General features: G+C 38.9%; 1 protein-coding gene, 1 non-coding gene and 1 pseudogene across 2 annotated transcripts in view; 2 read left to right on the top strand and 1 right to left on the bottom strand.

Moving 5' to 3' along the window:
• Window positions 1-2,072, top strand: part of LOC121479033 (RNA polymerase II subunit A C-terminal domain phosphatase SSU72-like) — a 31,319-nt gene extending 29,247 nt beyond the window's left edge. Inside the window, exon 3 of the mRNA XM_041734544.1 lies at window positions 1,484-2,072. Coding sequence (XP_041590478.1) covers window positions 1,484-2,072 — 589 coding nt within the window. The remainder of the gene's footprint in view (window positions 1-1,483) is intronic.
• Window positions 2,073-18,077: 16,005 nt separating this feature from the next.
• LOC121479169 lies at window positions 18,078-18,222 on the bottom strand. Its single transcript, XR_005984673.1, has one exon. It is a non-coding gene; the product is annotated as a U4 spliceosomal RNA (small nuclear RNA).
• Window positions 18,223-23,517: 5,295 nt separating this feature from the next.
• On the top strand, window positions 23,518-25,065 carry LOC121479032 (annotated as a pseudogene).
• Window positions 25,066-25,357: the final 292 nt, after the last annotated feature.

Below are 25,357 nucleotides of genomic sequence, written 5' to 3'. Positions count from 1 at the left end.
GCATTTTTCTAGATATGTCTCCTGAGGCAAGGAAAATAAAAGCAAAAATAAACTACTGATACTACACCAAAATAAAAAGCACAGTGAAGGAAACAATCAATAAGGCAACCTACTGAAAGGGAGAAGATATTTACAAATGACATATTCAATAAAGTGTTAGTGTCCAAAATTTATAAAGAACTTATACAACTCAATACCCAAAAACCAAATAATCCAATTTAAAAATGGGCAGAAGATATGAATAGACATTTCTCTAAGGAAGACATCCCGATGGCCAAAAGACCCATGAAAAGATGCTCAACATCACTAATCATCAGGGAAATGTAAATCAAAACTAAAATGAGATATCTCACACCTGTCAGATTGGCAAAAACCAAAATCACAAAAAACAGCAGGTGTTGGCAAGGATATGGAGAAAAGGGAACCCTCTTGCACTATTGGGGAGACTACAAACTGGTGTGGCCACTGTGGAAAACAGTATGGAGTTTGGAAAACAGTATCCAAAAAAGTTAAAAATAAAGGGGGGTGCCTGGATAGCTCTGTCAGTTAGGGAGCCAACTCTTGATTTCTACTTAGGTTGTGATCTCAGAGTTGTGGGATCAGGCCCAGATTGGGCTCTGCACTCAGTGGGAAGTCTGCTTGAGATTCCCTCTCTCCCTCTCCCCCTGTCCTTACCACAACTCCCTCCTGCCTTTTCTTGCTCTCTCTAAAATGACAAATGGATAAAAATCTTTAAAAATGTTTTAAGTTAAAAATAGAACTACCCTACAATCCAGTAATTGCACTGCTTTATACTTACCAAATATATATATATACATATATACATATATAAACACTAATTCAAAAGGAAATAAACATGCACCTCAATGTTTATAGTAGCATTATCTACAATAGCCGAAGTATGGAAACAGCCCAAGTGTCCATTAATAGATGAATGGATAAAGAAGATGTGTGTGTGTGTGTATATTCCACAAATACATAAACAATATTATATATATACATATATAATGTATATATAATATATACATAATGGGATGTAATTCAGCCATAAAAAAGAATGGAATCTTGCCACTTGCAACAACATAGATGGAGCTAGACAAAATAAGTCAGTCAGAGAAAGACAAATACCATATGATTGCACTTGTATGTGGAATTTAAGAAATAAAGCAAACAAGCAAAGGAAAACATTTAAAAGAGAGACAAATCAAGAGACCGACTCTTAATTACAGAGAACAAACTGATAGTTATCAGAGTGGTGGAGCTTGAGGGATGGGTGAAATAGGTGATAGGGATTAAGGAGCGCACTTGTCATGGTGAGTAATGAGTGATGATGTACAGATTGTTGAATCACTATATTGTACATCCAAAAATAATAGAACACGGTATGATATATATATCATATATTGGATTTAAAATTTTTCAAAGATCCATAAAAGAATTAGAACAAAAAAAGAATTGAGTAGACAATACTGCTGTGCGGAAGGGCCGCGGCTGGGTGGCCGCTGGGGGTGGCGGTGGTGTGCTCGAGCACCCAGACCCGGAGTGTGGAGGCGCACAAAATCCTCAACAAACGTGGATTCAGTTTCCGGTCCTTTGGAACAGGAACTCATGTGAAGCTCCCAGGACCAGCACCTGACAAGCCAAATGTTTATGATTTCAGAACTACATATGATCAGGTGTACAATGATCTCCTTAGGAAGGATAAAGAACTCTATACGCAGAATGGCATCTTACATATGTTGGACAGAAATAAGAGGATCAAGCCTCGGCCAGAAAGGTTCCAGGACTGCAGAGACCTGTTCGATCTGATCCTCCCCTGTGAAGAGAGAGTGTACGATCAGGTGGTAGAAGATCTGAATTCCAGAGAGCAGGAGACCTGCCAGCCGGTGCATGTGGTCAATGTGGACATTCAGGACAACCACGAGGAGGCCACGCTGGGGGCATTCCTCATCTGTGAGCTCTGCCAGTGTATTCAGCACACGGAGGACATGGAGAACGAGGTGGACGAGCTGCTTCAGGAGTTCGAGGAGAAGAGTGGCAGAGCCTTCCCGCACACGGTCGGCTTCTACTGAGCCCCCTGGCCTGGCGCGCCGCCCCCTCCTGAAGCGCCTTGTTGAGATTCCTTTTGTTAATACTTTTTCCCTCCTGATATTTGTTTTTACCTTTAGGTATTCTGCCAGCCGACGGTAGCAGTACCCAATAAATTGTACATATGAAACGCAAAGCTACACATAAATGCCAGATTAAGAACAATCAAGTTTTTCTGTCCGCTTTGACTTAACGAGTGGGCTGTTGATTATAAAGTTTTTTTTCTTTAACCAAAACAGTAAATAATGGTTTCTAGTACCTTTCCCCCATGCATTTGTGGCTTCATTGTGGCTCCTTTGTTCCACCCTCAAACTTGCTGTAATGTACAAATAATCTAAATAAAGCAATGGGCTTGGTCTTACTAGGAAAGAGCTTTAAAAAAAAAAAAAAAAAGAATTGAGTAGACAGAAAGATTAGACCCATAATGTGGATCCATTTAAATAACTTGAAATACTGTCTAAACTGAAGGAATTGTACACATACAAAGACATATTATTAAGTGCATTAGAAAGGCTGGAGTGGAATGCAAGTGGATTTTAGGGACAAGGAGAAAAAAACACGTGACCATAAAATGATGCTGAACTCAGTAGGCACAAGGAGATAACACAAAGAGACAACAGGTTGGAAGATGGGGAGTCTAAAAGTAGATGCTATTAGGAGTCTATGTGAGATCAGCACACAAAGACAATGTTAAAGATTGTTTAGGAAGAAGTCCAGTGGCACAGTTTACTTTACAGAAATAGCAAATAAAAGTATATTTAGTTTTAAAAAATCCATTTGATATTCATTGTCACATTTGCAGGACAGGATGGTATATTTTTTTCTGGCAGATGCAAAAATATCATTAAGTCATAATAGGGCTTATCTATGTGTTTCAAAGGAAAGGTTATTGGAAACAGTAATCTGATAACCCAGGGGGCTATTGATGGGAGCCTAAAAACAGGAATGTTAAAATTGAGACTATCATTTAACCAAAAGCTCTGCTATGGATCTATAAAGAACTTCAAAGACCTTGAACGTATCTTGCATGCAACGATTCATATTTGGCCTTATTTCCCTTCTAGAAAAAAATAGCTCAAGACTGTTAGACATTTCATCAGACACACATGAGAAGGAAAAGATCTGACTGCATAATAATCCTATTGTTTAAATTCCTATGTAAGGGAGAAGAGACATAGTTCCAGTCTGGCCATTTGGTATGTGAATTATATACGATGTTTGAAAGGGTTCTTTAGACACTCATCTCAGTCTCTGCTGAAAAGGGTGCAATAAAAATATATTTAAGGCCCTATGGAAATAGCAACAGCCATTAAAGTTGCACCCCTTAAAGAAAAAATTGTAATTGAATGACATTGCTATAGTACTCACATATAGCTTGAGAAGAGACAGCACCTAGAGATGCAAAATACATTTTGAATATTTGCCTATATTTGGGTAAGTTTCTGAAAGCTCACCAATAACAGCAGAGAATATCAAAGTAGAATTCTATTTAAGAGGACAAAGTATAGGGAAAGGTAAAGAGTCAAAATGTTCATGTCTCATTACTGATTTCAGCAGTAAAATATTTCAACACACACTTGTGGCTTCTGTGTTACTGTGGTTCTCAAAACTTCAATGCTTTAGGGATCCCTGGGTGGCGCAGCGGTTTGGCGCCTGCCTTTGGCCCAGGGCGCGATCCTGGAGACCTGGGATCGAATCCCACGTCGGGCTCCCGGTGCATGGAGCCTGCTTCTCCCTCTGCCTTTATCTCTGCCTCTCTCTATCTCTCTGTGACTATCATAAATAAATAAAAATTAAAAAAAAAAAAAACTTTAAAAAAAAACTTCAATGCTTTAGAATCTGTGCACTATAACAACTTTGTAAAAATGTCAAGATAAAATGCCTTTCCTTCACAGCTTTATACTATAGAGTGAAGCTTAAGATATATCCCTTGGTGGCTAGCATTCTGATAGGAAATAGCCTTTGGCACACCACCATCTAGTGGCATCCAAGAAGAACTCAAAAGCTTTTTTTTTTTTTTTCCTTTAAATTCACTGGAACAGAGGAAGTGGAGTCTACCCAACCTGATAACCTCCTTTCTTTGCACTTTAAGCCCTCTGTAATTATAGAGGACACATTCACTCAGGAGTTTAATAATGGCCATGTAGACTGCACTTGTCTGAATGAATCCTGTCACCTTCCATCATGACTTTGTTTTTTAGGGGTTGGTGAGGAGCAGAGGGAGAGAGAGAGATAATCTCAAGTGGGCTCCATGCTGGGCTGGATCTCACAACCCTGAGATCATGACCTGGGTTGAAATCAAGAGTCAGACACTTAACCTACTGAGCCACCCAGGTACCCCAGTCTTTCATCATCTTGAGTGAGGATCATAATATGTATCCCTAAATCTATTGTGAGACTAAAAAGGACTCACATGTGTAGTGTTCACAACTATGCCTGGTATAGAGTAAGCACTCAAATATCCTCACCAGTAACCAGTTAGAGTTAATGAGATTCCATGCTTAAAAATTTAACTCGCCAGTCGTTAGAGTTAAATCAAGCCATCTAGGTTTGTCAGGTTGCCCTACCACCATCATTCACAAACATAGGTGGGCAGAGGCAGCAGCACTTCCACTGAGTAAGAGCAAAAAAGAAATGAAAGAAAAGCACCCTTTCCCCTCCTATTTTTAGGACATTATTCTTTCCATTGCCTCCAAATAATATTAGAATTAATCAATGTGCATTTCACAAACACCTCTGGGAATCTGGTAAAACGTGGATTTACCTGAAAAAAAAAAATGCACACAAATCTTACATTTGGTTTTGGGCAGTTCACTGAGCTCCAAAGCTTATTCCCATGAACATCAAGGTCAATACTACCTCATCGAGAAGCTGCAGGGCTATCAGAATGATAGGAGGAGATGACTTTCCTTTCCTCCAATCCCTTTTTAAGCTCCTTACTTCTAATTCCATGGAGAAGAGTTATTAGTAAAGAGAGGGCTACATTTTTATGTGTCCTCATCTGTGCCCTGGGGTAAATGGGTTTGCCATTCACTCATTCACTGAGAAGAAGCTAACAGAATTTCTTTATGGCTGCAGTTGCTTTTTATTCTCAAGCTTTATTCTCTTCTTCCTCCAAACCAGGAATAGGGGTTTAGGGGCTGTTCTAATGCAATACGACAGCTGTAAGCAGAGGATGAAGGGTCTATAAAATACACTGACATTAAGAACCCAGACATCTGTCGGGTAATTTAGGATTTTAAGCAATAAATAGAACAGGTGTTCAGGATTGCCAGCAGGCCTGGATAGTCATATCTTCATGAAAGCCATATCTTTTATGAAAGAAGTGCCCAAGAAGGGGTGACCTAAGTTGTTGCTCACTGAGAACCACAGGATTTTCCTCAGCCCTATCACCAAACACTCCTGGATCATGGTAGATATTTGTTGGATCACAGTAGACATTCTCAAGTTCAAAAGTTATACAAGTTTCATTGTGATTTTAGGGATGTCAATGTACTTTTATATAGTTGAATATTATCTGGTTTATATGGGGAGGATATGCAGAGTTGAACATTCTGTCCTTGCCAGGTCAAATATATCAGAAACCCAAGTGGACTGCAGGATAAAGCAGGAAGAAGAAAATTGGTGTTAGTGGCAATCTTTTGATTTTTTTTCCCTGCCTCCCCGCCCCATAAGAAGTTAACACTTTATTTTGTAATTTTGGTTGCAATTTTCCTAAATTGTATGCAAGCCAAATAGTGCCTCTGTGGACAATCATGCCACACTAAACCTAGCCACCTTTCTGATGAGCCATGGTCCCCATCTTTCTTTTTGGTCTCCCAAACATATATTACAGTTTCTTTTATCCTTTCTTAATGATTTTATATTCCTTTTCATCTGATCTTTCATCTTAGCAATTCATTCTTTGGCTGTATCTACTACTGTTTATCCTATATACGTGCTCTTTATCATACTTTTCTCATATTTCTTCTTGGTTCTTTGATTTCTAGCTCTTGCTTCATGCTGCTAACACCATTATTGATCATCCCTATTTTAGGTTCTTGACCTAACTGTTCCAAAGTTCTGTTTCAGAGAGTTTGTATTATTCAATTTGTGGTCTTTTATTATAGTTATGGTGACTCCAGGCTATTTCCTTGAGTGTATCTGCCACCCTACCTAGTCATGAGGAAACCCAAAAGGCAGGTTCTCTTCTTTTTCAGTTCTGGTGAGCCTGAAGAATAAACAGGAGAGGAATCCTGGGTACCACAGAGCTGCCTTTGAAATTTCTTCGAGGCAATTCTCATCTTTAAATACTATATATAATATTTAAAGATATATATTCATATTATTTATACTCTATAGTGCATATATATATTTTCCTATTACTTGGTAATTCAGTAATTAATATATTTAGTATATAATATGTATATACTACTAAGAAAAACACTGTTCCCAGAAGGATACAATGAAAAGAATCCTGACTCTGGAGGTTTAAACCTCTATGAGCCTTAACTTAAGCCTCTATGAGCCTACACTTCAGACAGGATTGTAAGGATTAAAGAAAATGTGTCTAGGCTAACAGAATCCTGGCAGAGTAGACACTACTCTGTGTTAGCAAAGAGTTCCCTTCTACAAACTACCTCATAGTCTTCTTACTCTTGACATTCAGAATACCTTTCAGATATCAAGATAAAAAATACTAAGGAATCAATCCAATAATGAAAGTAAGGGTTGGGACTCTGTCATTAGCAGTTCTATACTACAAAAAAAAAAATAGATGAGGAAAATCATACATCTCATACATGGTGTCTATCATTTTCATAGATGCATAATTCATAAATTTACAATTAAAAAGTGGTGAAAGTAGATTGAAGCTCTCTATAGAGGTTCCATTCAAAGCTCTAGCTTTAAGGGTAACATTGGCTCTTGGGAGCCAAGGCCAAAAACATGGTTGAATGCTTTCTGCCAAAAGCAATGATAATTTAATCCAAATGAAATGAAAGACTGAGTGAACTCCTTCACTAACATAGTCTTTGGGATTGCAAAAGAGTCTTTTAGGGTTTTTGGAACCTGTGTCAGATGGAGACAAGAGAGATAGATGGAGCCACAGCTGGAGAGTGGCCAGAAGGAAATGACTACTTCTGAAAGAGGAAAGACTATATGGTGAAGTAAACCAGCCATTTGGGCCCCTGAAAGCTATATCTGTTCAGGAACCAACTGACTGTAAAAGCACATGAGTACGCACACTAAGAATTGGAAATAAAATCTGAAGAGGACTGTTCCCAGAGTCCAGGCTGGCAAACTTCTGAAGGCAAGTGTTAAGTAGATAAGCTGAACAGTTCTGTAAACCCACCATAGCTATCTGCCATAGGCAAGTGGATGAGATGTGATGGGCAATGTATTCAGTATCAGGCCAGACCCCTAATACTAATACCCTAATGGCACCCTACCATTAACTAGTTATAGAAAAATCTAATATCTGAGTTTTAATTGTAGAGTTGTAAAGGAAGAGTATTCTTGTCATTTTATGAAAGAAAAAGAGCAATAGAATAGACTAGATTATCACTAAGCCCCCTTTAGCTGAATTTCTCAGTGTCTCAAGCACTGGAACCTTAGGCATATAATAGTTTCCTTTCAATCAAGATCATGCATGGTTTACATATTTGCTGTAGAACTCCTCTTAGATTAGGGTCCTCTCACAAGCATACCTGGGCTTTTCTTAAGACTTTCAAATGCCAGAGAACCTGCATTCATTTTTAAATCAGCACTTTGAGTAGTTACTTCGCACTAGGCACTGAGTTAACCCAATATAAGTAGTGGGAATGTAGGAACTGTTCCCTATTGTCAGGGTATTTGGTCATCTGAAAGGGGAGAAGTCACAGTGAAGAAATTATTGTGGCTTAAAAACTAGTAAAAAAAAAATTCCCTTTATTAAAAATCAAGCTCAACATTAGAAACTTTTGATCCATATCCCAAGCAGACAAGGGAAAAGCCAAGTTCTTTGGCTGCTTCATTCCACTCACTCACCTTTCCTGGGTTGGGCATAGCCATATAAGCCAATACAATACAACACTGGGGAAGAAGGACCAGGACATCTCCAGGTTCAAAATTGATGGGCTTCTCTCATTAACTTATTTATTCAGAGTAGCAGCGGCCTACCATGGAAGTGAATGGGAAAAAGCTGGTAAGGTCTTGATGTGTAGATGGGGCTTTAAGGCAGGACTTAGACTAGATACAGTGCCATTTTGGCTTTGGTGATTTGGCAGACTGTACTGGTGACCTAGGCTGGGTGGCCAAGGACAGAGGTGTTCCAGGCTAATAAAGGAAACTTAAATCAAGGACTAACAAACTAAGCAGGTGCCCAAGGAGGTACTTTTTTTTTTTTTATTTAGTAATATTCACATCTGGCAGGATTTAATCCTGGCTTGTCCACAGATACATTACAGCCATGAAACAGAATCAAGATCCAACACCCAAACTGAGTTGAAAACAGAAACCCAGGACTTTACTACCAAATAAAATTGCATGTATCTGGCCTCTTAATGGTTATGATTAAAATTAAAAAGTGGTGTTGCCATTGCAATTAAGTTATTACCATTGTAGACTGGCCTCTCTTTTGGGTAGAGAACAAAGTCCCTGTGAGCCTCACATGGTAGTGTACTTTGCTCTTTTTTTCTGATCATTACAATTCAATTTCAGACTTTTGTTTCTAACCAAAGGCTCAAGGTTTCATGAAATATACCAATAATACAACCCTGTTTCAAGTGCCATTGTCCCAGGCAGGCTGCATGGCTTAAATAACTCCAGGATCTACACTCTTCTAGGGATGATTCTAATGTCAGAAATGATATTTCTCTATAGTTAGAACTTAAAAACAAAGTTAAAATTCAACCTCTTAGAAAAGCCGTAAAAGCCAAACTAAGAAAGAATAGCTTGGAACCAAAAGTTACTCCACTGAAGCAATTAAAAAAATACCAGTCCCTCAGGTGGGGCTCCTTAGACACTTCACAAAAACAATAGTTGGCTTAGGACCCTGCTATTCCCCTTCACAACTACATAAAACACTAACTCTTCAGAGCAAAGTTTGGATGGATGGCATGACTGGAGGCTATATATTCTTCAGAAGAGCAGATTAAATGCACAGTGTAGTTAATATCTATGAAGATAGGGAGACATATAGCTGACCTTGGCTCTCTTCCACTCCTGGGGACTCAGCTTTTTCTATAAGCCCCTTTGTTCAACCTGGGCTTATCTTTCAAAGATCATAAACTTCTCATCACAGTGACCCAAGCAGTAGGTTTCAAAAAAGGACTCTAGGCCTTTTGGCTGGATTCCCCCACCACCCATGAAGACAGAAGCTTTGGGCTAGAGAAATTTATAGCTTGTGACTAGATTTAATGCTCAGGGAAACATGAGAGGGGGGGAGCTCATAAGACCACTCAGTTGCCTTGCACAAAGGATGCTTCATTTGAGCAACAGTACACTGTTTCTAACCAGCAATAAACATTTCTTATGATTACAAAGAATATGTTAGGTAGGTTCTTAAGAAAATTTGGAGAGGCAATATAAGAAACAGCGTAAAGGATCATAGCAGAAGGGAGGGAAAACTGAATGGGAAGTCATCAGAGAGGGAGAAAACCCTCCCTATGAGGGTTATGAGAGACTCATAACTATGGAAAATAAACTGAAGGTTGTTGGAAGGAAGGTGGGTGAAGGGATGGGGTAATTGGGTGGTGGGTATTAAGGAGGGCACATGATGTGATGAGCACTGGGTGTTAATACGCAACTGATAACATTACTGAACACTACATCTGGAACTAATGATGTACTTATATGTTGGCTTAATGAGTTTAAAGAAAAAAAACTTGGAGTGGCTATATTTTTGAGGGAAGTACAAAATCATTCCCCAGAGTCTAATGTGCCATTGGGGAAAAACTACTGCCCAAACAGCACTTGGAAGCATGGGTTAAGTAAGTGGTCCTCAGACCTCACTGAAAGTGGGTGATACCTTGGGAGCTTATTAAGGTACAAGTTCCTGAGTCCCACCACAAGAGATTTGGAGTCAGTGGTCTGTGACTCTTCTTTTGTATCAAACACCCAGATAATAACAATGTAATTGTTCCATGATTTACACACCTGAAGGAACAAACCTTTAGTTGGGACCAAGATCCACACAGCCCAGCTGGACCTTACACTTTCAGGAATACACCTATGACTCCATAACATGGGTGGTCTGCTCCAAGATTTGTTTGGGATACCACCGTACACTGAAACTGACTCCACACCTGTGTCTGTGCTATGAACAGAAGTGGCTCCGGGACTTCTCCATAGGTCAGGGATTTGGGGTGCTGGACAGAGGAACTGGGAAGTAATGCTTGAGCTTAAATAATGAGCTTCTTTGGGGTAGCTTGGGAAGGGCCTGGTGCTGATTATTGGGCAAGTGACCCTGATTTTATTGTTAGAATGACAGTAGCCTACAAAGATGGCTGATTCATACAGTGGTTGCAGGTGTCAGATTTTCCATCTTACACTGGATTCTAAGCTCATTGAAGATGAGAACTGTGTGTTACACATTTAGTGCCCCAGAAGAGCATTCCAAATAGTAGGTGTTAAAGTTAATTGCCCTAACTGCACATCCCCTAAACCTTGCCCTAATGCTTATAGACAAGTATAGTTCCTTGCACATTAAAAGGCATACCACAAGTAATTACAGATATGACTTAACACTAGAGTCTCCTAAGTCAGAGCTGCCACACAGGGCTACACAGGATGTGCACTGAAAAAAAATCTATCACGTGGAAGAGGCCATCATTTACACTGCAGTCATCAAAGATCTAAGTGTAAGAGCTACAAACACAAAACTCAGAAGAAAACACAGATGTGAATCTTCATGACCTGGGATTATATATGCCATGAAAAGCACAAGGAACAAAAGAAAAAATAGAATAATTGGTCTTCATAAAAATTAAAACTTGGTGCTTCAATAGACACCATCAGAAAGTGAAAAGACAATCCACAGAATGGGAGAAAATTTGTGTAAATCACCTATCTGATAAGAGACTTGTGTCTAGAATATGTAAAGAACTTCTATGCCTCAGTAGTAACATGACAACTCAATTTTTAAAAAATATATTATTATTTAATTAATTAATTAATTTAGAGAAAGCACAAGTGGGGGGAGAAGCAGAGGTAGAGGGAGAGAGAGAACCCCAAGCACACTCCACACTGAGCATGGAGCCCAACATATGGGCTTACTCTCATGATCCTGAGATCATGACCTGAGCCAAAATCAAGAGTCTGACACCAACTGACTGAGCCACTCAGGTGCTCCAAAATAACTCAGTTTTTTAAATGAGCAAAGTATTTGAACAGACATTTCTCCAAAGAAGATATGCAAATGGTCAATATGCACATGAAAAGCTCAATATGTTTAATCATTAGGGAAATGACATAAAAATCATAATGAGATATCATGTCATACTTACTAATATGGATGGAACCAGAAAGATGGATAAATCTTTATGATGATGTGGAAAAATTAGAATTTTCATACACTGCTGATGGAAATGCAAAAAGCAGTCTGGCAGGGCAGCCTGGGTGGCTCAGCGGTTTGGCGCCGCCTTCAGCCCAGGGCCTGATCCTGGAGACCTGAGATTGAGTCCCACGTCAGGCTCCCAGCATGGGGCCTGCTTCTCCCTCTGCCTGTGTCTCTGCCTCTGTGTGTGTGTGTGTGTGTCTCATGAATAAATAAATAAAATATTTAAAAAGAAAAGTCTGGCAGTTTCTTTAATGGTTTAATATATAGATATATACCTAAGAGAAATGTAAAAAATAATTCCGCACAAAAACATGTACACAAGTATTCAAAGCATTGTTGTTTATAATAGCCAAAAAGTGGACACAACCCAATTGCCCATCAACTAATGAATAGGTAAACAAAATGTGGTATATCCATGCAATGGAATATTATTTGGCAATAAAGAGGAATAAAGTATTAATACACACTACAACATGGATGAATCTTAAAACAGGCAAAGTGAAAGAAGCCAGATACAAAAGATCACATATGATTCTATTAATATGAAATTCCCAAAATATGCAAATTCATACAGATAAAAAGTATATTGGTGGTCACCAAGGGCTGGGATGATTGGAAGGAAATGGGGAGTGACTGCTACTGAGAATGGAGTTTCTTTTGGGCATGTGAAATGTTCTAAAATTAATTGTGAGGATAGTTTCACAATCCTGAATGTATCAAAGACCATTGAGTTGTATACTTTAAATGGATTAAGTGTAAGGTATGTGAATTATATTTTAATAAAGCTGTTATTTAAAAAAACATTGCAATAAAACTGACAAGAAAACATCTAGAGGAACAAAGGTGTTCAATATTTTGAAAATCTTTGATAAATTTGTATAATATTAGATTTATACAATAAGAAATTCTTCTAAGTGTGTTTCATATGAGCTGAGCCACTGTGTATGGTTGGGCAAACTGTACACTCAACAATGTACTCAGCAGTTTGTAAGAACCTTGCCCAAGGTAAACTCCATCTCAGACTGTATGCTTTTCTAGCCTGGGAGGTAGAGGTGACCTGTGCCATGACTCTACATTGTATCAACAAACAGTTATTCTTCATTTCCACTCATTCCTCACCACTTCAAATGACCTAGTTCACCTATATTTCCTAAACAATTACCTTGAAATGCATAGCACATGAAAAAAGGCCAGGGTTGAGCAGAATGGATATGAAACCCAGCCTTCTTCCAAGTTGGGTTTCAAGCATTTCTATTTACTTCCTGAGTCTGTACTGACCAACTGGGGACTCCATGTATCTCCTTCAAGGCCCTGAAACCCTGGATTGTGATTCTTGCTAACAATTTATTTCTGTGACTTCATTTTAGCAAAATGATTTGGAGTTCTACTTTGAGTGCTGAAGAACTCTTAATTATTTCCTAATGGCCTAAAATGGGTAACATATTTTAACTGCTAAAGGAAATTGAACACTGACTAACTGAACAGTTTGGTACAGTAATATTTTGAGAATTAAATAAGATGATACATATGAAAAAAACTTGAATGCATATAGAGAATAAATGGTCTTTAGCTGGAAATAGGAAGATACTATTTAAAAGACTTCAAGGCATGTGTCCTTAGGTTAATTATTTTGCTTCTTTGGGCCTCATTTTATCCATTAGTGAAGTGGGGAGGGAAATAGCAATACTCTTTTTATAAGGTTGTTAGGAAGATTAAATGAATTAATATATATTAAGAACTTTAGGAAAATATCCATTTCAGGATCTTCTATAATTACAATGTTTGCTATTCTATTTCATAGCATATTCCAGATTTTACTTTGATTAAATTTTGTAAAGATCTGCTCCAATGTATTGGCCAGCAGCTTGTGAGCTTCCTCTTACCTTGATCTTAATTTTTCTAAATATATGACAATTAAACAGCATAATTTAGTGGTTAAGAACCTGGTTCTGGAGCTGGACATCTTGATATTAAACCCGATTCTGTTATTTCCCTATAACCTCTTGGAGCCTCCATTTCACCATCTGTTAAATATATAGTTGTTGTATAATAAATGAATTATTACATGTAAAGTCTTAGAACATAGTAAGCACTGCATAAGCATTTGCTATTATTAAGTTAGATTCAAAATATGAAAATATTATTGTTGGTTTTATGATCAGAATTACTTATTCTTCTGGATTGCTGCTTAAAAAAAAAAACCCTCAGGTACACAATCAGGTACAATCTAAGTCTATTATCTCTAAACCTCATTACTGGAGAAGAATCTTAGGGCAACCATTATGAGTTTAAGGCCCAGAATTTATATCAGTCTAAACAAATACAAAGGAAAACAACTAATAGGAACCAATCAAGGTGGTTGTTTCTTCATACAAATTCATATTTCAGGAGCGATATAAAAGTACAATTGAAAGCAAGATTTTTAAAAATCTTCATGGTATTAGGCTGACCGGTCCTGGGAATAATTTCTGGCATTAAAAATTAAAGACAGCAGTCCATATTAAAGCTTAAGTCAGTGTAGGAACCCAACCTACATGAATATGGTCATAAATCCTGGACTTCAGGTCTTAAAAAGAGGCATTATTCTCTTGTAAATATTGATTAACTTATTAATAATTCACAGGGAAGTCATTACACAAAACCTCTTTAGTGCCTACTGACTGCAGTGCTCCCTCCGTGCGCTCAGCGCTGTTCTTTGATTGTCCTGCAAATGTGGCTTGAAATCGCTCTGGTCCTCTCACTCCCCTGGTATCCAAACCAGTAAATTCCAGACAAACTCGTTACAGCCCCTCACGCGGTCATGCCCGCGCATTCACAAATCGCAATACGTGCATTAAGATGTTACTTTTTTTTTTTTTTTGAGATTAAACAGGTGGGTTTTTATTATCAAATGTAATAATTCTACGAAAACTCAGTGGTATTGTGGTTAAGTATTACTTCCTATCTTAAAGTCTTTCAGAGCTTTGAGCAGACAGCATCTTAAAGCATCCGGTATAAACAACTCTTTTTCTGATCTTTTTTTTTTTTTTAATTTTTATTTATTTATTATAGTCACAGAGAGAGAGAGAGGCAGAGACATAGGCAGAGGGAGAGAAGCAGGCTCCATGCACCGGGAGCCTGACGTGGGACTCGATCCCGGTTCTCCAGGATCACGCCCTGGGCCAAAGGCAGGCGCCAAACCGCTGCGCCACCCAGGGATCCCTCTTTTTCTGATCTTTAAGTGCCAGTTGTCACCAATCTTCACGCAAAATATTTTTTTGTTTTTGTTTTTGTTTTTGTTTGTTTGTTTGTTTGTTTTTCCCTACTGCAGTTAAAGGGCCATTCCTGGTCAGGTGAAGAGGGAACGTTTAGCTCTCCATTCAAGATGTTAATCAAAGTAATGCAAAGTAAATAAAAATAGCAGCCACATAAATCTGCAGGGCATTGCATCCAAACACTAAGGACAGCAGGAGGAACTTAAGAAACGCATGTGCACTTAATCAAATCCTATTTTCCTCTTTGGAGTTACTCAAGGCAGCAGTACTAGCTAGCCAGTGTCTAATATTGCACTTTTGTAGCTAAACACATAGTGCTAAACACTGACAGCATCAATAGCTGTTCTAGATTAGAAGTTGGCTGGATTAGAAGTTGAAGGGTCAGAAGGAATTTGACAGAATATGCACACTGAAAGAGTTACCTCTGAAGAGTTTCTTATGATCCACACAGAAATTATTGAACCATCTAAAAAATTCAGTGAATCACAAAACCAAATGATGAATGCTAATGTCACCCAATGATGAAGAAAGTGTACATAAACATAAGCATTAATTTTGATTTGCTATTATATATCCACAGCATACATATGAGAATATGGGCCCCCAAATTAAAATGCATGGGAAGATTCATTGCTTTCCTACTTAAGGGTATCTTATTAGACATAAAATAGCTATCTCTCAGAAAGGAGGCCTCCTTCCTCAAGAGCTCTCTTCTCATAGAGGTTTATATTAAAACCAAGTGTGGAGAGGAAATCACTGGCAGATTGAACACATGCAAATTCAGATCTTTTATTTAACAAAAGATATCATAGAATCAAAAGACAAGCTACCAATGGGAGAAAATGCCAGTGATATACATAATCAGGAAGGTAGTGATATCTGTAATATAGACAGAGAATATGTAAATCCACAGGAAAAAACCCTCCATAATTGGCAAAGGATATGAATACAAATTCACAGAAGAAACAATAACTGAAACCTCATAAAAATATGTTGAGCCTCAATAATGTTCAATGAAGTGCAAATTAGAAATAGAAGATGCCATTCTAGTCCATCACAAGGTAAAAAATCATATATCAACATATAACACTAAGAATATATTTTATATTGTAATTTCCATTTCCATTAAAATAAAAAGAATTTGAAAATCTCTTCATGACTAACTTCATTTATTCAACCAGTATTTATTGACTGCTACTAAAGCTGATCACAGGGCTAGACCATGTAGTAGTTACTATATGAATAAAAAGACATCTGCAAGTAAACTATAGTTTAGGGAGAAAGAAACCAGTATCCAAGCAACCTACTGCATATAAGACAGAGTGAAATAGGTACATGATAGATATGGAAGATCAGAGGGTTCCCAGGGGGAGACATTCTCAAGAATAGCTGGCATTTGAACAGATCTAATAATGTTGAGCTGAAATAATATGGGCAGAAGAAAGAGGAAAAATATCCAGCTACAGTTTTTTTTTAAAAAAGTAAAATCACAGAATTAAGAAAAGCCATGAATAATTAGAACATTGAAGCTAGTGTGAACATGGTAGCCAGATTGCAGGTGGTAAGACCAGTAAATAGAAGATGATTTGATGGTTTTCAGCCTAGAATCTATAAACTCCCAACCAAATATCCTCATGTCTGTGAAGGCATTTGCTTCCAAAACTTCTTACTAAACCATGATATAAGTGGGCTTTATCCTCAGGGCAAGAATGATTCAGCCATCACCTGGGTATGTTGCCCAGGTTCTTATCACCTGGATTAAATGGACAAATTGCTAGAAAAAAATAAATTACCTTCCCAACAATAAATAGAAAACTTGAATAGTTCCATGACCACTAAAGAAATTGACTCAATGGTAAAAAAGAAAACAAAACAACAACCACAAACCCTGCCTCTTTCCCCACAAAAAAATTCCAGATTCAGAAATGTCCAGCATTATGAAAGATATAACTATAATCTAGCCCTAACTATTCCAGAGTATAGATAAAAGAAGAAAATGCCCAAATCATCTTATGAGGCAAGAGTAACCTTGACATCAAAACTTGGCAAGAACTATATAAGAAAAAGGAGCACCTGCATGGCTCAGCTGGCTAAGCATCTGCCTTCAGCTGGGTCATGATCCTGGAGTTCAGGATTAAGCCCAGTGTTGGGCTCCCTGCTCAGTGGGGAGCCTGCTTCTCCTTCTCCTTCTCCTTCTCCCTGTGCCCCTCCCCCTGCCCATGCTTGCTTGCTTTCTCTCTCTCTCAAATAAATGAATATAATCTTTTTTTAAAAAGAACTATGTAAGACAGAAAAAGTATAAGGCAACCTCATTCTTGAACATAAATACAAAAATCTAAAAAAAAAAAAAAAAAAAATACAGGTGGGGCTCCTGGCTGGCTCAGTTGGTTAAGGGTCTGCCTTCAACTCTGATCATAATCTCCAGGTCCTGGAATCAAGCCCTGCATCAGGCTCCTTGCTCAGCAGGGAGCCTGATTCTCCCTCTCCCTTTGCCTGCCACTCCCCCTCCTGTGTTCACTCTCTCTCTCTCTGTCAAATAAATAAATAAACACCTTAAAAAATACAGGCAACAAAAATTAATGAATAAATGAAAATGGTATTATACCATGACCAAGTTTATTCCAGGAATTTATGAGTGAGTTTATTCCAGGAATACAAGTGTGTTTTAATATTTGAAAACAAATTAACTCATCACATTAACAGATTAAAGGAGAAAAATGATATGATCATTTCAACATAGAGTAAACATTTTATAAATGACCTTGTAAAATACACTAAATTGTAAAAGCCAGGAAGATCCAAACAGGCTTAAGCAGAAGCATATGATTAGAGGATTTGTTCCACCAGATACCAATTCTTTTTATAAAACTATAGTAATGGAGAAAGTGATATTGATATAGGACTACACAAATGAGCCATTGAGAAAAAAAAATAGCCTAGAAATAGAGTCTTAAATATGAAGACACTCTTTAAAATGAAAGTGCATTGCATAATACTGGGGAAGGATTTTTTTTTGCAATAAATGGTACTAAGACAACTGAGTATTCATATAGGAAAAATAACTTTGAAACCCATATCTCATGTGGGAGGCAAATCTAAGCTTTCAGCAAATAATGTAGAATATTGTCTGGACGTGTGAGCAGGAAAATATTTTTTAAACAAAGAACAATGACTTTAAAGAAAAGCTTAATAAATTCACATTAAATTTAAAAATTTCTGTTTAACAAAAGACATCATAAAGTGAAAAGGCAAGCCAGCCATAAAACTCAAATTCAGAATATGTAAAGAACTCCTACAAATAATTAGCAATAATCGCGCCTCGGATAAACCTCATTGGCTACAATACTGCTACTACACAAAGCTTCCTACAAATAATTAAAACTAAAATGGCTACATGTCATTATAAATTTATCCAAATCCAAGGAATATACGAAAGTAAACCGTAATGTAAACTATGCATTTGAGGTAATGCTGATGTCCGTGTAGGTTCATCAACTATAACAAATGTACCACTGTGAGGGGAGTGTTTATAATGGAGGAGACTATGCATGTGTGAGGGTAGAGGGCATATGGGAAATAGCGATACCTCCTGCTCAATGTTGCTATGGGCCTAAAACTGCTCTAAAAATAAAAATTTATTTTTAAAAAATAGGAGTCAAGAGAACTTCTTTAAGAACCAAAAAATTTGGATAAACACAGCACAAAAGAGGACATCCAAATAGTCAATAATTAGGGAAGAATGGTTCATAGACTAAAATCTCAATAAGTTACCATTGTAGATGCACCAGAGTAGCAAAAAGTGGAAAGTCTTAAAAAATAAAAATAAAAATAAAAAATCTTAAAAATGTGGGAAGTCTTATAATTCTAAATGTTGTTGAACATGTTATGGTGGAAATTCTCATATTCTCCAGGTGTGAATGAAAACTGGAATAGCCACTTTGTATGTTTACAACTATTGGAATCCAGATTTATCTAATAATCTAGAAAGAGCTATACCCTGAGCCAGCCACTTTTTACTCTTGGATCCTAAAGAAATTTGTTGACATATGCATCAGGATACACATAAAAGAATATTCATGGCAACATTTTTATGATAGACAAAACCCACATGCAAACCAAATGCACATCAACAATAAAAATAGGTACATTGAGATACATTAATATGATGAAATATTATGCAGCAATGAGAATGACCAAACTGGAGCAATGGATGAATATTGGCCACAAAAAAAAAAAAAAAAAAAAAAAAAAGGAGGAAAGGAGGAAGGCAAAAAAATTCATATAATATGACCCATTTAAATAAAGTTCAAAAAGAGCCAAACTCTACTAGGCCATTTAAAGAAGAGGTATATATGGGACAAAACTATAAAGGAAACAACAAATCATTGTCACAAGAAGCAAGAAAGGATAGAAGTGGCCAAGCATCTCATAATCGGGCAATGTTCCCTTTATTGGTCCCTGGTGGTAGTTACACAGGTGTTTGCTTTACTATTGTGGATTAAAATATTCCTCTATCAATGCTACATTTCAGAAATAAAAGCATAATTTCGTTATGTTTTTATTTTTTTATTTTTTTTTTTTTTTCGTTATGTTTTTAAATGTATGTTTGGTTCTCCTTTGTGTTCCAAAGTATTTGATAAGATTTGTTTTTAGGTGTTTACATGAAATAGTTTATAACAAGTAGAAATCAGTCCTTCTGCCTTTATGAGAATTTTAATATTAAACTATGAAGTACAATTCAATTTTATGGATATCAACACTGAAGGGAGGAGAAGAGGGATGATGAACTCAGAATTCACTCAGCATCGCATTATTAACAAGCTCTGTGCTGCCACACTTTCAGCTGAACTGACTCAGCTAATAAGCAGGAAGGTGGTATAAGAGGAAGGATGGGCCAGAACCTGCTAGTCTTGAGTCCGTTAGGCATGATGGGTGGAGATGTCAAGAAAATAGCTTTTTGAGCAGGTCAAACCTGGCAGGGAGAGGGAGCACAAAGCTTGAATCCAGAAATGGAAAGACTCCTCAGCGACTGCATAGGAAAGGGCTGCAGCCTTACAAAGGGCTTTGTTATGGTGTATGAGGTGAAATACACTGGCTCTACAGAGACTCTAGCTGACAAGGCTTTTTGTGCATGGGTGGGGGGAGATTGAGTACAGAACCCACATCCCCCTTTTCTTTAGTCACTTCAATCAATGCTCACAATGCCCAGCTGCTTTCTTGAGTTGGAAAATATCCTTTTTGTTTGTTTGATGGGCTTTGCTCTTTATGAGTGAGGTATTTTGAGGTTTCTCTTATTCCCCAAAGAGTGGTCAGTGACCAAGAGAATATCTATCAAAGACCCTGGAAAATGGTAAAAATTTGTGACCAAAAACAAAACACAATTTTCATCTGCGTATTGGCAATATACCATGATTAAGAACTTATCTCTATGCTGAATTGTCTTGACTGGAGAGCTAACACTAGTGTGAAAACTTGCCTTTCAAACATCTCTAATGTTCTATGCACTAAAGTGAATCACTTCTCTGGTCTACCTTCCACCCAAATCTTCTCCCGCTACTGGTGTGCTCTTGCTCTGCTTGCAGTGATTCTTCCTTTTGACTTAGTAATCCCTAGCTTTTTGCAAAGGGGCACCTGGACAGTGAAGGGTGTAGATGGGTAACATCTAGGTTACCTATCCATAAACACGTCCCGTTTATACCGTTCTGTGCTTACTGCCTCCATGTAATATTCTTACTTCAAAAAAGGAGGGGTCATTAACAACAGTGGTACAGGATGGGGTGAAAGGGCGTTATGGAGACTTGGGGCTTACCAGATTTTTGGAAGCAAGACCTTATAAAAGCAAGGTCCTTATAAGGACCTTATAAAACCAATTTTGGAAGCAAGACACTTATAAAAAATCTTAGCATCTAATATTGAAAATTAGATTTCTTCCCAAAAAGTATTCCTTCACAAAATCTTGTTCAAAGGAACCAAAGGCCAGAACTCTTTATTTCCTTTTTCTGAGATAGAGAAGGTCATTCTTAGGGAGGTGATGTCTGTCTTGGTTTAGAGATTTGCATGGAAAAAGAAGCAAAGGGCTACCTAAAATGCCTAAGTCTCTAAGCTGTATTGAATTGGAGGTTCAGTAAGAAACTTAGCAGTTTGGGATCAGCGTTCAGGTTGACAGGTGGAAGCAATGAACCAACACTAATTCCCTTCTCCCTTAAGGAGCTAGCAGTTCCCCCAGTGACCTTTAGTCAAGTACACCAATATGGGAACAAAATCTGGCAATAAGGAAGATAGCACTTCTCAAGCTTTCTAAGAAGTTGAAGGGAGATCTAACAAGTAAGCACCTCAAGATTTGAATTGAATTTGTTTGAATCCCAATTCTTCATTCCTTTGGAGGTGCTAAGAAAGAGGAGACTAGGAAAAGGCAGATTATCAAGGAAAGGACAAAGAGCAAGGGCAGGGTGGAGGGTTGGAATATAGAGGGTAACATTACTTTATAGGAGGAAGTGCCTGAGCTGTGTCCATGTCACAAGTTCCCAGTTGCCTGAGTCTCTGCCTTTTCCCAAATTCCTACTATTCTCGAATTGGTAAGATAAATGGGTCAATAAATAACTTCAAGATAAGTGCTTGGAAGTTACAGGAGATAGGAAGAAAAGTGCACACTTTATGACAACCTTGGAGTTGTCTCCCTGTTGTATCTGCTTCCCACTTGAGGGAACCCAGTAGAAGAAGTGGTTGGGGAAAATGCACAGCTGGTACTCAAGGACCTGGCTTATTGAAGAGGGCTTGAAAAGCAAAGACAGGTGCCCCCTGTTGGTTTCCTGCTGCACTGGCCTCTCTGGCAGTTGAGTGAGCCCATTTTTCCCCCAAGCTTAGAAGTCTCTATGCCTTACTACTTGAAACCACAGGCTTGGACACATGCTGGAACAAATGGCAGAGAGTTATTGGGGATGTGACTGGCTGCAGTGCCTGGGGGAGGGGTGTGGGGAACCAGGTCACACTGCATAGGAGAAGTCTTCTACCTCCATGGGTAAGCCATGCAAAGGGGACAAAAAACTGCTAAATGATATAGGGTTGGTTTGTACTTTCCTATAGTGATTCCAGTTGACTTTAAGGTGAATTATAGGGTGGGTAGGCAGGAGTGACTGCGGTCCAAGTCAATCTCAGGAAAAAAACCATAGACCCACACAATGTGAATGTAGCTTATCACAATGACAGTGCAGTACATAAACTCTCCCTGGATTCTGCTTCTAGAGTACACTTATGCCAGGCGTCTTACAGAATCTTCATTTAGGAGCACAAGGCATGCAGCAAGTGATTTATCACCCAGGTCTCTTAGATCAGCGTTCTCAAACCAGAGCTTGCATCAGGATCCCCTGCAGGGCTTGTTAAAACACAGATTGCAGGGCTCCACCCCAGAGTTTCTTATTCAGAAGATCTGCAGGAGGGCCTGAGAATTTGCACTTCTAACAAGTTTCCAGGTGAAGCTGATGTGTTGCTTAGGGATGTTTCTAGATGTTTCTTACTAGCAGAAGTACTATTCATAGGAAAGGGCAGCATTAACAGGAGACTTATGTAGGGCTGCAAGCAAATTTTATTATCTATGAAGACTGTAACATTAACATTGCCTGAAACCACTGACTTCATAGCTGTGTACCTCCCATCGTATGCCCCCATCGTGAATACACCAGATGAAGTTGGGGTTGTGACTGCCTGAAGTCAGAAGTTTTCCGTTAACCTTCAGCTGGAACTGAGGACCTTTTAGGTAAACAGTTGTTTGGGAAAATCAATGCGGGTACCAAAGACTCTACAGAAAGTGTTTACAAGTGTAAAGCATTGAGCTGGTGTTTGCTTTGTCTAATTGATGTGATAATGATATGAAGAAAGTATGCATATCAGCAACCCATAGCCAAATACATCTGGGGTAAATACAGGGTTTTTGTATGAAAAACAAAAATACAGGGTTTTTGTATGATTAATTGATCTCATTTCCTGAACCTGATTTCCTGTTTCCCTGCCACTTCCACCTGTAAAACCAAGTACACTTGTTGAATCTTGTCATGTCAAAAAAGCAGGGAAGCTATCAAACTACCAAAAAGTAACAGGATTATATTTCTAAGCACTTGATGAAACTCCCAAAGGCCAGAGATGAGAGAATTGACACAACAACAAAAAAAGACAGTGGTAATAGAAATACTCAAATACGTAAGTCATCAGTAAATCCAAGAAAAATATCACCTCTGGAGCATGATAGAGAACAAACTCTTTTTAAAAGGTAGTTAACTGCTTTTTCCATATAGGCAGAACCACTATGTAACCCCTAGCAAGTGAGGGGAAACTTCTCTGTATAGAAGCAGCTACCCAGCTAATAGATAACAGAATAGATTTAGAATGTCAGCATTTTGCACTCCACAATCAATTAAGGCATGTAGGCATTGAGCATCAGGGGCTCAGTATCAGACACCAAGGGGTGACCAGACATCATGAGCCTCCTAATGAAAAAACACATTGTCATTTATGAAGATATCTTGGGGGGGAGGGGGAGTATAGGATCAGGTCTCAGAAAACTCAAGAGGACAGAAGAAAATGACAAATTATGTTCTAAAAGTGCAATTATCAACATTTAGCTAGCTTCTGGGAAACTTTAACAAATGACTCCGTTTCTCCAAAATGCAAAAGAAAGAAGGGAGAACCCTGAAGATCAAAAGATGCCAGAACAATGGGCGGTTGGGCCGGCGCTGCGGGCCCCAGCTGAGGCTGGCGCTTCCAGGGAGGGCTGGCGGCCGGTCCTGCACGCCGGGGCTGTGGGGCCGCGGTTCCGGACTGAGCTTGCTGCGTCTGGCAGGCTCGCCGCGCGGTCCCCTGGAGCTGGAGGGAAAGTAGTGGCGGGGACGTTCATCAACGTTCATCAACCGCTTCCATGCAAGGAGCTGAAGTTGCCTTCCTACAAAGGCCAGTCCCCTCAACTAAGTCTCAGAAGCTAGTTTGCTGACCAGATTGCCATTGTGAGCAATCGCTTCACCCTCTGCCGTTCTGCTCGACATCTTGCTATTTGCTGGACTTATTTATGGATCCGTATGACCTCTCTATCCAGCAGCTGCATTTAGTTGCACCTTCCTGTCTGCTTTTAGGAAGGAAATTTGAAGGGAAAGAAGATATCCTGCCTAAGGTGGAACAGCTCAACAGCCTAGGTTGTATAATTAATATGAATCTAGAATTAACAAAGCAAAATTTGCTACATATGGAACTGTTATTAGAAACCTTTCGGTGGAGGATCCCTGGGTGGCACAGCGGTTTAGCCCCTGCCTTTGGCCCAGGGCGCGATCCTGGAGACCCGGGATCGAATCCCACGTCGGGCTCCCGGTGCATGGAGCCTGCTTCTTCTCCCTCTGCCTGTGTCTCTGCCTCTCTCTCTCTCTCTCTCTCTCTCTCTCTCTCTCTCTGACTATCATAAATTAAAAAAAAAAAAAAAAAGAAAGAAAGAAAGAAACCTTTCAGTGGAACCTCTGCCTTCCAGCAGCTGCCCATTTCATTGAGTATTATCTCTCCGAAGCAGTACACGAAACAGATCTTCATGATGGCTGGCCAATGATTTGCCTGGGAAAAACGAAATGCAGATTTCCTGGAAGTATCTTTGCAAGATTATGCCTTTTTAAATTATGCACCTTCTTTAGTAGCTGCTGCATGTGGGCTTCTTCAAGGATTATACTTCGTCTTTCTCTAACGTGGCCCACAAGACTGCATCGTCTTACTGATAACTCCTGGGATTTTTTTTTTTTTTTTTTTAGTGCAATGCATTGAACAGCTATTGATTGCACATTATAACGATGTGAAAGAGGCCAACAGAGAGGACAGGCAGGGTCCCAGCCAGCGCAGCTGAGTGTGCTGCAGTCAGCCTCCCAGCCCGCAAGGCCGGTTTACTTTCAGCAACCCCACTATCTCCATCAGACGCACCACACCTCGCTGCAGTACCGCCATCCTGTAGCGGAACAGCCGAGCTGCCAGCAGATGGGATCTACCACACACAGCTCCTCTGACACACTACGAACGTGACCTGCTGGCTTCCAAGCCAGTGTTCAGGGCCTCGGGCATGTGCAGACCGGTGTTGGGATGTCACTGGCAATACCAGAAGTGAAGCCCTGTCCGAATGTTTCTTATAACCAGAGTTCCCAGATAAATGAACATTACCCTTGCATTACTCCTTGCTTTGAAAAGTGATTTTATGTGAAGGTAATTCCTGACCCAGACTGTTCTGTGACTTGAAGCTCTGGGGCAAGCTTTTTGTAAACTTCCCTTGAAAAGGAAAGGGATCCAGATTGCATCAGAACTCTTCAGATACAAGCATCAGGAAGACGGAATTTCCCTTTCAGTGCACCATGAATACCTGGGAGGACTGAACAAACACTGCAAACACTTTAACAGTATGTATATCAAATCCTGTTAAAACACATCCCTTGTGACAAAAATTTTAAGCCCTGGCTGATGGTCCAAATATTTCAAAAATATTCAA

Source organism: Vulpes lagopus, chromosome 19, assembly GCF_018345385.1.
Source record: "Vulpes lagopus strain Blue_001 chromosome 19, ASM1834538v1, whole genome shotgun sequence".
NCBI classification, from domain to species: Eukaryota; Metazoa; Chordata; class Mammalia; order Carnivora; family Canidae; genus Vulpes; species Vulpes lagopus.
This window is presented reverse-complemented; position numbering and strand designations above follow the sequence as displayed.